At 37.5% G+C, this 13708-nt stretch overlaps 1 protein-coding gene across 1 annotated transcript in view; it reads left to right on the top strand.

Moving 5' to 3' along the window:
* The window catches only part of LOC137036142 (prostaglandin F2 receptor negative regulator-like), a 42703-nt gene extending 31160 nt beyond the window's left edge, over positions 1–11543 (top strand). The window contains exons 7-8 of the mRNA XM_067410160.1: positions 7249–7551; positions 9912–11543. Coding sequence (XP_067266261.1) covers positions 7249–7551; positions 9912–10078 — 470 coding nt within the window. The 3' untranslated portion in view covers positions 10079–11543. The remainder of the gene's footprint in view (positions 1–7248; positions 7552–9911) is intronic.
* The last annotated feature ends 2165 nt before the right edge of the window (positions 11544–13708 follow it).

A 13708-nucleotide genomic window follows, 5' to 3' on the forward strand; every position in this document is an offset into this window, starting at 1 on the left:
CAATATGTAAAGGGTTAGTTCACCCAAAAATGAAATTTCTGTCATTAATTACTCACCCTCATGTCGTTTCACACCCGTAAGACTTTCATTCATCTTCTGAACACAAATTAAGATATTTTAGTTGAAATCCGATGGCTCCGTGAGGCCTCCATAGCCAGCAATGACACTTCCTCTCTCAAGATCCATTAATGTACTAAAATCATATTTAAATCAGTTCATGTGAGTACAGTGGTTCAATATTAATATTATAAAGCCACAAGAATATTTTTGGTGCACCAAAAAAAAATTATTTAGTGATGGCCGATTTCAAAACACTGCTTCATGAAGCATCGGATCATAAATGAATCAGTGTGTCAAATCATGATTCGGATCGTGGGTCAAACCGCCAAACGGCTGAAATCACGTGACTTAGGCGCTCCGAACAGCTGATTCGACACACTGATTCATTTGTGCTCCGAATCTTCCTGAAGCAGTGTTTTGAAATCGGCCATCACTATATAAGTTGTTATTTAGTTTTTTTGGCGCACCAAAAATATTCTTGTCGCTTTATAATATTAATATTGAACCACTGTACTCACATGAACTGATTTAAATATGATTTTAGTACATTAATGGATCTTGAGAGAGGAAGTGTCATTGCTGGCTATGGAGGCCTCACGGAGCCATCGGATTTCAACTAAAATATCTTAATTTGTGTTCAAGATCAACGAAGGTCTTACGGGTGTGGAACAACATGAGGGTGAGTAATTAATGACAGAATTTTCATTTTTGGGTGAACTAGCCATTTAAAGCAAATTAAAGGGATAGTCCACCCAAAAATAAAATTCTGTTATCATTTTCTCACCCTCATTGAACAGCATTGAAACACAGTGACTTCCATTGTGTGGACAAAAAACAGACTTTTGTCAATATATCTTCATGTTCCACAAAAGAAATAAAGAAGTCCCGTTCACACCAAGAATGAGAACTATAATGATAACAATATCTGCGTCCACACCATAATATCGCTCTGTTGATTATAAGCAAGTGCTGAGGATTTGTCGTCTGCTGCATAAAAGCATTCTGAGCCGAGGTGCAAGTATATTTAAAGGGATAGTGCACCCAAAAATGAAAATTACTCCATGATTTACTCATGCTCAATCCATTTTGAGCATTTGAGTGCGCAGTTAAAAACTAGCCTAGAGTGCCATCTGCTGTTAAAACTAAGCTCAGAGTAGATTTGAGAGAGAAAATATCAGGATCGATCCAGATTCATCGTATCGCTACTCGAGAATCGAGAATCGCTGTATAGTCCCAGCTCTAGTGCTTATGTAATAATGCTGAACCTACCCCTAAACCTAACCTTAACCCCTGTATTTGGAGTTTGTTGGAGTACCTGTTGGAGTTTGAGTTTCTTGCCGCTGTCGCCTTTGGCTTGCTTAGTTGGGGACACTTGACATTTGATATTCAACATTGCTGTGATCTGCCTGCATTGACACTATTCTTTAAGAGCTGCTGTGCAGCCAAAATTATATACCAGTTATCACTGTAAAGCTGCTTTGACACAATCTGCATTGTAAAAAGCGCTATATAAATAAAGGTGACTTGACTTGACTTCATTACCCAATATTTTCTTAGGTAAGTACATGTAAAATAAAGTGCAGTCATCATCATTATAGCTGTGGTGTGGACTCCGCTATTGTTTTATATTTAGAACGATTTTCAGAACTATATCTTTTTCGTCATCTTTATAGTTATCATTCTTGGTGTGAACAGCTTTAATTTTGTTACATTAAATGATGACAAATTTCATTTTTGTTTGAACTATCCCTCCAGAGCTGCATGATGATTACTTTTGTCTTCCACCCAAAAAGTACAAAATAATAAAATACAAGTTAGGAACGACATGTTCAGCTAAGTCTGGTTGAACTATTCCTCTACAGCATTGTAGTGTGAAATCACATTGCAGTGTTTAATTTTTAATTAAACTCATAAATCTTAATGCCTGCCCTGCTTGTTCTTGCGCACAGGCTGAGTAACGTACTCAAGTAATGTATCCAAGAACATGAGCTTCAGCTGAAGGGAAGCGGAGGGCCGGGAGATGAAAGGACCCGTGAGTACAATCTCAACCCAAAACTGCGAGTCAAGAGCTGCTCATGAGTTCTGAGAGGGCTTCTTCTTTTATTCCGGGCTCGATTAGAGCAGAAAGAACATCGTTTTAAGGCTAATTTTGGCCTAGTTATTGTTCACAGTGGTTGAGAATAAGGACAGTGCTGCTCCCTCAGGCTCCATATGACCTTGAGGTTCAGAGAAAAAAGCCTGTGCAGAAGAACAGCATCAGTCCTACACAAACTATGGAGGCAATAAAGAAAACGGTTTTACTTTGAAAATGTTTTTTTTTTTTTTTTTTATGTTTCGTGGCTGTGAAAATCTCTTTTCAAAATCTCTTTTCACAGCGGAAGTGTTTGAGGTGTGGCAAATACCCCCTAATAGTCATTTTGTGTAATCTGTGTACACTAATAAAGCAGTGATGCTTAAAATGCGACCCACGTCTGACCCGTCACTGCAATCCGCATTAGATGCTGTCTTGAGGCAGTAAAGTTCAGTCATTAATCATTACAGATGGCATGAATGTAGAAAAGGCACAGTTATCCAGTGAATGTAGGGAACAGTCAACTCGGCCTTTATGAGTGTCATTTGCCCACCCTCGGGCTCCGGAAGCGAGCGCTAGTTCGGACATGTCATTCCTCATCCACTGATGATCATAACATATATACTGTATATATATAGTAATGACGATGCAGTGCCAAAGGCTTTCCTTAATTTCCCAACTAGCGTCGTCATGGTTGGAATGAATCATAACTCTAATATGGAGATTGATTTGTGAAGTAATCGATTACTGTATTAACGAGAGCAGGACTTGGCAATATAGCAGCAAAAAAATTATCTTAACATGCTTGTGTGTGTGCGGATACATTTTTGAAAACAATTAATACTTTTATTTGGCAGTGTTTTAAACAGTAGTGTGTGTATGTTTACGTGTGTGTGTGTGCAGTGTTTAACAAATTTATTAGAGCACCACCCAAAGTAAGGTCTGTGCCACAGCTGCCCTAAACTAACAGTATTGGTGATTATCAAAATCATTTGTGTCTTTCTGTAATGGTCAGTCCACAGCAGTATGTGTAAGCTCTTCAGTCACAGTAGAGTTTCTAAAGCTAAAATATAATTATTGTTGGGATTTATTGGATTCAAAGATGGATCGCACAAAAGTTTTATCAAAAGCAAGTCTTTGGGAACAACTGGAAACTATAACTATAACTATGTATATATATATATAATATACACAGTCCAAAAGTTTAGAACCACTAAGATTTTTAATGTTTTTAAAAGAAGTTTCGTCTGCTCACCAAGGCTACATTTATTTAATTAAAAATACACTAAAAAACTGTAATATTGTGAAATATTATTACAATTTAAAATAACTGTTTTCTATTTGAATATATTTGACAAAGTAATTTATTCCTGTGATCAAAGCTGAATTTTCAGCATCATTAATCCAGTCTTCAGTGTCACATGATCCTTCAGAAATCATTCTAATATGCTGATCTGATGCTCAAGAAACATTTAATGTGTACAATTGTACAAAATATTTGTGTGCAATATTTTTTTCAGGATTATTTGATGAATATAAAGTTCAAAAGAACAGTGTTTATCTGAAATCTAATCCTTTGTAACATTATAAATGTCTTTACTGCCACTTTTGATTGATTTAATGCATCCTTGCTGAATAAAAGTATTCATTTCTTTAATTTCTTTTCAAAAAATAAAAATAAAAATTCGTACTGACCCCAAACTTTTGAACGGTAGTGTATAATGCTACAGAAGCTTTGTATTTCAGATAAATGCTGTTCTTTTGAACTTTCTATTCATCAAGGAATCCTGAAAAAAACAACTGTTTTCAACATTGAAAATAGTCATAGATGTTTATTGAGCAGCAGATCAGCATATTAGAATGATTTCTGAAGGATCATGTGACACTGAAGACTGGATTAATGATGCTGAAAATTCAGCTTTGATCACAGGAATAAATTACTTTGTCAAATATATTCAAATAGAAAACAGTTATTTTAAATTGTTTCACAATATTACTGTTTTTTTACTGTATTTTTAATTAAATAAATGTAGCCTTGGTGAGCAGATGAAACTTCTTTTAAAAACATTAAAAATCTTAGTGGTTCCAAACTTTTGGACTGTACTATATAACCACTAAAACAACGTCCTTTGTTTACAAAAGTCCCTTTGCATTTATAATCACTCGTAATGTTTGCTGCCATCTAATGGCGCATTCATGTAACTTTCACACAATCCATATTAAGCACTAATGGACCCTTTCTCAATAACAAATACAACAAATTATTTATATAAAATAATATTTATAAATCAACAATATTTAAATTAACAACAATAGCCATTATGAATGATAGGAAATAAACAATTGTACAATTCAGTCAAACATACAAAAGCAGTGCTCTACAGGATGAGAGTTACATATAGCCTTCATATTAAATTATTAAATTCAATTTGCTCAGGAACAAGTAATAGATGAATAAGAACAAAGACTGCCTGTTTTATGTACCCAAAAGGAATTATATCTCATGTTTAACCACTATAACACACAGCAGCAAATCCCTGAAGCACTGGCCGAGATGAAGCTGTTCTCGGCGGGTACTCGAGCACCGAACGGCTGCTGACGGCCTGGAGCTCATATCTAAAACGTCTAAACGAAAACGTCTAAACAAATTGTAAAATAGATGCTATTAAATATGAGTCACATATTTCATTCTCACCTAAAAAACTCTTAAAACTACAGTTCGTGGTACAACAAGTGTAGTAGTTGTAAAAAATAAACAGTGGATTTGCTCGACCGCCATGACAGTTGCTTAAAGCGGAGTGATACAAACGGTGAAAAGGTAAAAGAGTGCCGTTATCACTAGAATATCGCACGACTCTCAGCCAATCAGATTCAATAACCGGAAAGAATTGTTTTATAAATAAATATATACTAGGGTGGGCGATATGGCCAAAATTTATATCACGATATAATTCTAAATTTCGGTCGATACGATATAATTCCGATATCGATATGAACTATATAATAGCCTCAGAAAAACTGCCAAGAACGGCCACAATGGATGTCTGTACCGCACCGAAACCGTGACCCTAAAAATAGGACTACTGTCAAATAAAAATAAAGAAAATAAGAACAAACAATCAAACTACAAGAAACATCACAAATAAGTACAATAAAGCAAATATTCAAATAAAATAAACAGTGCTTTTCAGGTTTTTCAGGTATGTAACAGTAGTTTTCAGGTACAGAAAATGGATAAAGTAATCAAATATAAAATAACACTGCATATTATCTTTACTGTATATAAGATGAATCATTATTGAAGTTACAAAAACTATTTAGTCAAGATCAGTGAGTGATTTCTTTGTTATTTGATTTAACATTAAAAACAGGCAGCAGGAATAGTTTTTTTTTCCCTTTAAGACAACCAGTACATATACTGTTACACATGCGCTGTCTTTCTCGACTGTTATACGTTCACTTAAGACATAACTGACTATGTTTGCTAGGATACTCGACAAGACGGGCATGTTGACATCATTTTTTGTATGAATGTGGCCGTCGAAGCGCAAGACTTGAAAGAGAACTCAGTATTTGCGCGCTGTCTGAAATAAGCGTGTGCGCGCTTCGGATGAGCGCACACAAATCTTCTCATAGCGCGTGCGAGTTCTCTCTCTTTCGCGTCTTGTTCTTGAAGGTTTAAATCAGCAAGGCTTAACTGAGTTTAGTTTAAACACAGATAGCAATGTGTGCTGTTCAGGTCTCACCTGCGTTCGCGCGCTATCAACACCCGGGTGATGAAGGCGTAAATGACTGGACATTAGAGCATACGGCACTAACGTTAGCTGTTAACATTTTACAAAGGGTGACTGTTTTGTCCACGCTTTTTGATTATCGTTGTTGTAACGTTTTGCGCATCCATCGACTGATACATACATTATCTGAACTCTGTCTGTTTTCCACGTTGCTATTTTAAACAAACCATATTAACCAATAGATACGCTGATGGCAGCGTGTCTCTGTGGTGTACGTCATCACGCAAATAGCCAATCTTGTTCTGCTCTTTCTAACCGCTGCGCCTCAAGTCAGTGAGAAATGCTGTAATGTATATCGAAATACCGGAAATGTGTTTAAAAATCATATCACCGTTATCGAAAAGAATTATATCGCGATATATATTGATATTGAATTATTGTCCAGCCCTAATATATACACAATTTGTTGAAATTATGGTTCCTTTGAAAACACTGAAGCCAGTTTCAGACACAATCAGTATCAAGATATTGAAAAAAATGTCACTGTAAGAATCATAAGTTGTCTGCAGCTCCCATGGGATTTTTCTAGTTATTAGCTTGGTTTTGACTCTAGTATCAGAATGCTGTGGTGAGCTTGAGCCGCGCTCGTGGTTGTCAGTTTCTGATTACCCAATGGCCTTCATTGAGATTCCACACATAGCAGCGGGACGGCGTGTAGAGGCCTGTTTGTATCTCCTGCCTCACTCCGGATCATCAGGGAGTGTTTCTGCTTCCTCAATGGAGCTGTAATGCTATTGAACCACTTGAAAGACACCATTTAACTTTGTTTCCTTTCCATACACTACTTGAATACACTTGTGGTTGTGGCGCATATACATGTATAATCTGCAGCACCGCCACGGCTGTTTGGAGTGCTGAAGCAGAACGCTTTTGAACGCATTCGCACAGTTACACCACCGCTCAAGTTAGGAGTAATCATGAAATGTATTTATTTTTATTTTGGTTGCTTTTGAAACAAGTCTCTTCTGCTCACAAAGGCTGCATTTATTTGATCAAAGATACTCTAAAACATTAATATTATGAAATATGGTTATTATTTAAAACTGTTTTCCATGTGAATGCATAGTAAACTGTAATTTATTCCTGTGAATGCAAAATAATTACTCCAGTCTTCAGTGTCACATAATCCTTCAGAAATCATTGTAATATGATGATTTGCTTGAGACATACTTCTGAGTAAAACAGGATATTAAATGACAAGTCTTGTAGAGCAACACTTGATCACACCGGAGGGTGTTACAGATCAGAATGGTGTGATGGCAGGTGTTTAAATGTCATTTTTTCCATGTTGACATCAATGGTTTTACCCTGTCTGTCCCACAGGTGACATGGCGTTTGACGTTCGCTGGTTCCGGAGTGCAGCATGGGCTGTGGATAACGGAGGAGTCCCGCCTCTCATCAGCATGGACCACTGGGGGGTGGTGAAGAAGAGCGGCTCCAATGACAGCTGCCTCGAGCGCACCGACTGGCACACGTTTGTCCTCAGCTTGCACAGCGTTCAGGATAGAGATGTGGGAGAATACTACTGTAGCGCCACACCCTGGCTCCTGTCCCCTGCTACTGGAGCCTGGAGCAGGGAGAAGGACCTCACCTCTGCTTCATCATTCCTCTCCGTCCAAATGCAATGTAAGGATCCTGATGGTTGTGTCTGGGAATGGGCATTGTTAAAGGGGTCATAGAATGATTTTCAGATTCTGGAGGTTAGTTTATGAAGATTTTGCATCAAAAAAGGTGTAAAAATGATCATTTTCCATCCTTGTTTTCTCTCAGTCACAAACACTTAATCACGGTTACCGCTTTCAGAAACGACAGTAAACGCCCACTGCTGTGCTCCCTCTCAGCACGTCATCCGTGTTTTGATATTCGAATTGGCCAGCGCTGTAATAGAGCTATATATGTTTGAGCCAAACTAAAATGGACCAATGCAACAATTGTTCAAAGTACTTGACACTGTTGTAACTTTCAATACAAGATATTTAGGAAAAAATGGCAGCATGTTGGTAATAATTAAGAAAAGAGTTATGAAATGAGACAAAAACATTCTCATTCAATTGCTCAGGCACGTCGTTAAAAAATAAACTTCAGTCGTGCATTTCTTATAATCTGATCTTTTGGAAGGGCAGGCACAGTTTTTGGAGGTGCACTTTGTCTACATCAGGGACAGAACCGCTTCAGACGGTCTTATCTTACTCTACATCTCATCCTCACAGCACTATTACTCTTGTGATGATGGACAGACATGAGTTATTAAGAACACACCTGCTTTATTGGCATGTTAAAGGAAAACTGTAATGTCATGAATGGGGTGATTTCAGATCCTGGTGTTTCAGAGGGTTGGAAAACAAGAACTCATATTTTAAACTAGGTAGTGAGCTTTGAGGTAAAAAAAAACTTGCAGTGTGTTTTATTATAGACTAACCTCTTGCATGGGCCATTCTACAGAATTGGTGCAAACTGATGTCCCACAACCAAAAACACATTTAACATGCATTGAAGTATTCAAATTTTAGATTTTACTAGATCCTTTCTATTATCTATTGATTCCCACAATAATATTTAAAATATCAGTAATCTTAATATATATAAAATAATCATTTATTGGGTACTTTAAATTGGGAGGTGGCTGTCCTGAACCCTAACTCCCTGAATTTCAACTTTAATTTTTTTAAGTGAAGTTAAAAATATATATTTATTTTATAAATCATGAAACTTTATGTAAAAACACATTCCTGGAGCGCATTTTGCATGTCTCCTTTGTCTGACACATATTTCAGGTCTTTGAGTCTCGACTAAAGAGCTGCTGATCTGAATCAGGTGTGTTTGATACATGCAGCGTTGGGGAGGCTCCAGAGATGTGTTTGGGAACCACTGTTTTAGTCCATTGGCTGAGTCTGATTTTAACCACACCTCTTCATTTTTGATCAGGAAATATTCCTGTGTCCCTCCATCATGTAGCCTCTTTTTCATAGTAGATCATTCTGAGTTAAATGTGTTCAAAAGCATTTAACTTTGACAGCATATCTAACTTTATACATGCTATGCAAAACTTTTTGAAAACGATCGCTGGAAAGGGTAAAAAAAACTAAAAAACATGTGTAAAAAATACACATGTGACCCTGATGTACTTCAAGTTAAAGAATGAACTAATGTGTCATCATTTTGAACATCATCAGATGATGTTAATCGACAGTCTTGTTAAAGTCATCAGTTTGCATAATTTCAACCTATTTTTTTAAGAATACTGATATTTTTATTTATTATAGCCTACTTATATTTATTATAATTACATTTGATTTTTTATGTATAATAGGCTGATAATACTAATTATTAATATTAATAGTTTTTATTAATTTAAAAAGTACTTCTGGCATACAATTAAATTGAAGCTATGGTGTATTTTATTTGTCATGTCTGATTTAGATCTGTGTCCTAAACTGAGACGTTTAAAGGTAAAGTATATTGTTTGTGTGACACTAGCGGCACCTAGTGGACCTACAAAAATACAGCATATGTTGCAAACGCACTTTTCGCATGTGGTGCGTCCATCGGCTCAAACATCACAAAAGCTCCAACATATTAGAAATGCTATTTGCAATGAGCAAGCAAATGAGTAAACTAACAATGTCTAGAGAGAATGTGCTATAAACCCATTCAACGTAACTGCATACACTGAACTTTGTTTATGCTGTTTAAGGCAAGCGCCAGCTCCGGGGGCGGGGAGCACGAGAATTTAAAGGGGCCGCAGCCTGAATCGGCGCATATTTAATGATGCCCCAAAATAGGCAGTTAAAAAAATGAATAAAAAAAATCTATGGGGTATTTTGAGCTGAAACTTCACAGACACATTCAGGGACACCTTACACTTATATTACATCTTGTGAAAACATGTTCTACGGCACCTTTAATGATGAAGAATCGTGAACAACACATTTTCCCATATCTGGTGTGTTTGTGATTGACACTGATGATTGTTTGTTGTTCTGAAGTGTGGGAATCGTTGAAGATGCCGGTGGGATACGGTGTGGTCGCTGCTGTGATCGCTGCTCTCCTCTCAGTGCTGCTGGGGCTTGCTGTCGCCCACTGCTGTTTCTCCAGGAACCCCATGCACACGCCTCGCCCCCGAAACAAGCTTATGGACCTGGAGATGGATTAAAGCTGTCCACCTTCCTAGCGCTGTGACCCGACCCTGCCCAAAACCACTTCAACCAACTTTGGGACTGGACGTGGATATGCACATTGCTTAACACGAGATGGAGAACCTGTTTCTATGCACTCCGAGGATTGGGCCACTCCGACTGACAGCTCCATATTCCCACTGGGGAGCAATACACTTATTATTCTCAGGAATAAAGCACTGATGGCCCCATCCAATTATTTTTTTCCCCCTTGTAATTTGTAATGCATCCCTGACTGCTGATTGGATGAAAGCATGAGAGTACAAACTTGTGACTGCACTATGGCCAAACCAGCAATATTAGAGTTTGTACAGTTGATGACGGTTATTTTATTATAGCAATTAATAGGAAGGACTCTAATGAATGAGCCAAGAGCCTGTCAGTTATGATTGTGGCAGAGACTCCAGTTTTAGCCTGACCTTTTAAACCGCTGCAGTCCCAGAGGCTTTGTTTGTCACGTCCGCTGTGACCCTCGCCCTGCCCGCCTGTCAGAGTTATGAACCTAAAATCCCTGACCTTTCCTCTCTGCAGAAATCCTTAGCGTTGATCCACAGGCTAAAGGAAAAGGATGGGTGATGGATGGGTGCTTCAAGACTGCACTGGATCTGCTGGGATCCAGAAGCGAGCACTCGAGGGAACTGTCCCAACAGACTGTCAATCCGTGGCTTGGCTTCGAGCGGCCTGCCTTTAAAGAACGCTTGTCTGGCATTTCAAAAGCTCTGATAACTGATATCCACACTGTTGGCGTTAACTCTTCCCTCACTTTCTCTTTTCTGCCCACAAACATTGAAAAATATCAGTATCCAATCTCAGTTTCCCAAACTTGCATCTCTTCCTCTCATCAGAATCCATTCATTATGCTGATTCTCACACAGCTGACCTTCACTGACACGATTGTGGTGGATGTGGTCAGCAGAGTATTTTCGCAGAAGAGAAGCTGTTGGCATGTGCGAGAGTTTCCACTGTATCTCAGAGTGAGAGAGCTGTTCAGAGCCACATTTATAGACAAATGTTTTACTTTTATATACAGTAGTTCCTTTATGGATATTATTAAAATGTTTTGTTTTCTTTTTATTGTGAAATTTTATGCGCTTTAACCATTTTTTATTTTTTTTGGCTAAGAGGAAATATGTATTTTCTTTGTTGTTCAGTGACTGACTCACTCCAGGTCTCAATGGCAAACAGGCAAAAATGTATTTCTCAATAAAAAATGTACAACTCTGCGTTGGCTTGAGCTTTCTGTTTATCCCAAATCTGACGAGAATCCCCTGGGAAATGCCTCTGTCTCCCTTTTCAATTATTAATGAAGATTTGTTTTATATGCATAAAAATGCAGTCATGTCTCTTTCCTGATGACTGATGCTTTGTCATTTCATTTCAGTTGTACTTTCACTCTTCTCTCTGGTTATTTGTTCTCTGGTAGTATTTATTTCATTAAATTAATTAACCACAATGCTTTTTGTGACTCTGCATTTTTCAAGAACTGTATGTTCTGCAGTAAAACTAGAGATTTGAGTTTACATCTTGATTTCAAACCTATATGACTTTCCTCTGTCGAACACATAAGGAAATTTTTGAAGAATCCTCATGCAGGATGAAGGATAAATTTCATACAGCACAAAGCCCACTATAAAAGATTACATTTTGTCTGTAAGTCTGTTGTTCGCCAATCATCTTCCTCGGGTCTGTTTGCAGGGAATGTATCTCATAAGCACTATTGGTTATGAGTTTCATCTTCTGAAGAGTATTAAAATGTGAAAGAGCCTTTCACCCATTTATATACGTTTAATTTTGAACAAGTTGCACATTTTTAAGTTCATTCATGTAACCATTTAGTAATCATGTATTTGTCATTTTCAGTTCCACAAATACTTTTGTATTACTTTTGTAACTCTCCCTCAACAAGTCTCAACATGGGAATTCCTTGTCTCATTTTACAAATGCTCATGAAGGTTTTCAGTCACAGTCATTTTGAGATGTCAAGCAGTTTATTATTTTTTAGAGCATCTGAACTTGTTTAATGAATTTAAAGCACTCAAAAAGCAGATAAACAGTCTTGCCTTGAGGGGGCTTGACCTTCGACAGCCATGTGCTTCGGCATTCATTGCTATCCTTCATTTGACCAAATGGGTTTTCTATGAACTTCAATGTATTTAACACACACTGGACAATCTTAAAAGGCTCATTTCTTGAGCTGTACATCTTTGTGCACTTTTCTTTGATTTCAACCCAGACTCTACATACTGTATACTAAGTACTGATGGCTAGGTAAGAACAGCTCAGGCAAACCAGCATTAGCTTTGAGAGAGGGCAGATGGGGGCATGGGGTTATTTGTTGATAATGCTCACCATGGCAACTGCTACCTCAACCTGAATAGTGCTGTACTGTAAAATCACAAATCATTGTGACATTAACTGTGTGTTTACCAAGTGTCAGACTTAGCTGCCATATTCTCGTCTCTGCTCTAGGTAACGGTAATAGCGAATTTAAAATTGAAGAACATTGTATACTTTTAATTTTTATGTCAGTGTGTTTATATGCTTAAAGTGCATGTGTGAAGACAAATACACTGAGAGCGAATGCCAACCATGGTTGGTACCTTTTCCAGCAAACACAGCATTCCCTTAACATTAGTGTATCATTCACATTTGGTTATGTTTTCAGAACAAATTCTTTAACATTCTAGGAACATTTTCAAGAACAAGTTATTTGTTTTTGTGACAACCAAATAAGAACCTATACAGAATGTTCTCTAATGGTTATGTTTTAGGTTTTATTTTTAAAGAAACAAACTAACTCCTTACTAGATCATTTCATCCTGCAGAACATTTTCTAATGGTTTAATATCATCTTTAATTATTCATAATCATAAATTGCATTCACATTTTGCTCACTCACACACCCAAACTCAGAAACTTTAGGCTTAAAGGAAGTTTCTAGTTTCCCACTTGTAATTACAATTTTGTGATGCCGTTCATGTGCATTCAGCTCATAAATATGACCTTTCCATCATGACTTGAACTCACCATGAAGCATTTTCAATTTACAGTAGGTGTTGTATAGCCTGAATTCCAGAAATGTTGGGACTTTTTTTTAAATTTAAATGAAATGAAAACTAAAAGACTTTCAAATCACATAGGCCAATATTTTATTCACAATAGAACATGGATAACATAACAAATGTTTAAACTGAGAAATTTTACACTTTTATCCACTAAATGAGCTCATTTCAAATTTGATGCCTGCTACAGGTCTGAAAAAGCACTGAAGACCTTTATTGGGTCTTCGGGCCCTCAGATGACACTGCATCACTCATCGGCATGATTGTGTCAATGACATTACTAAATGGGCCCAGGAATACTTCCAGAAACCACTGTCGGTAAACACAATCCGACGTGCCATCTGCAGATGCCAACTAAATCTCTATCATGCAAAAAGGAAGCCATATGTCAACATGGTCCAGAAGTGCCGCCATGTCCTGTGGGCCGAGGCTCATTAAAATTTGACTGTTTCAAAGTGGAAAAGTGTCCAAATTTGGAATTCTTGTTGGAAATCATGGACGCCGTGTTCTCGGGGCTAAAGAGGAGGGAGACCTTCCAGCGTGTCA

The sequence above is a fragment of the Chanodichthys erythropterus genome, chromosome 14 (genome assembly GCF_024489055.1).
Source record: "Chanodichthys erythropterus isolate Z2021 chromosome 14, ASM2448905v1, whole genome shotgun sequence".
Taxonomy (NCBI): domain Eukaryota; kingdom Metazoa; phylum Chordata; class Actinopteri; order Cypriniformes; family Xenocyprididae; genus Chanodichthys; species Chanodichthys erythropterus.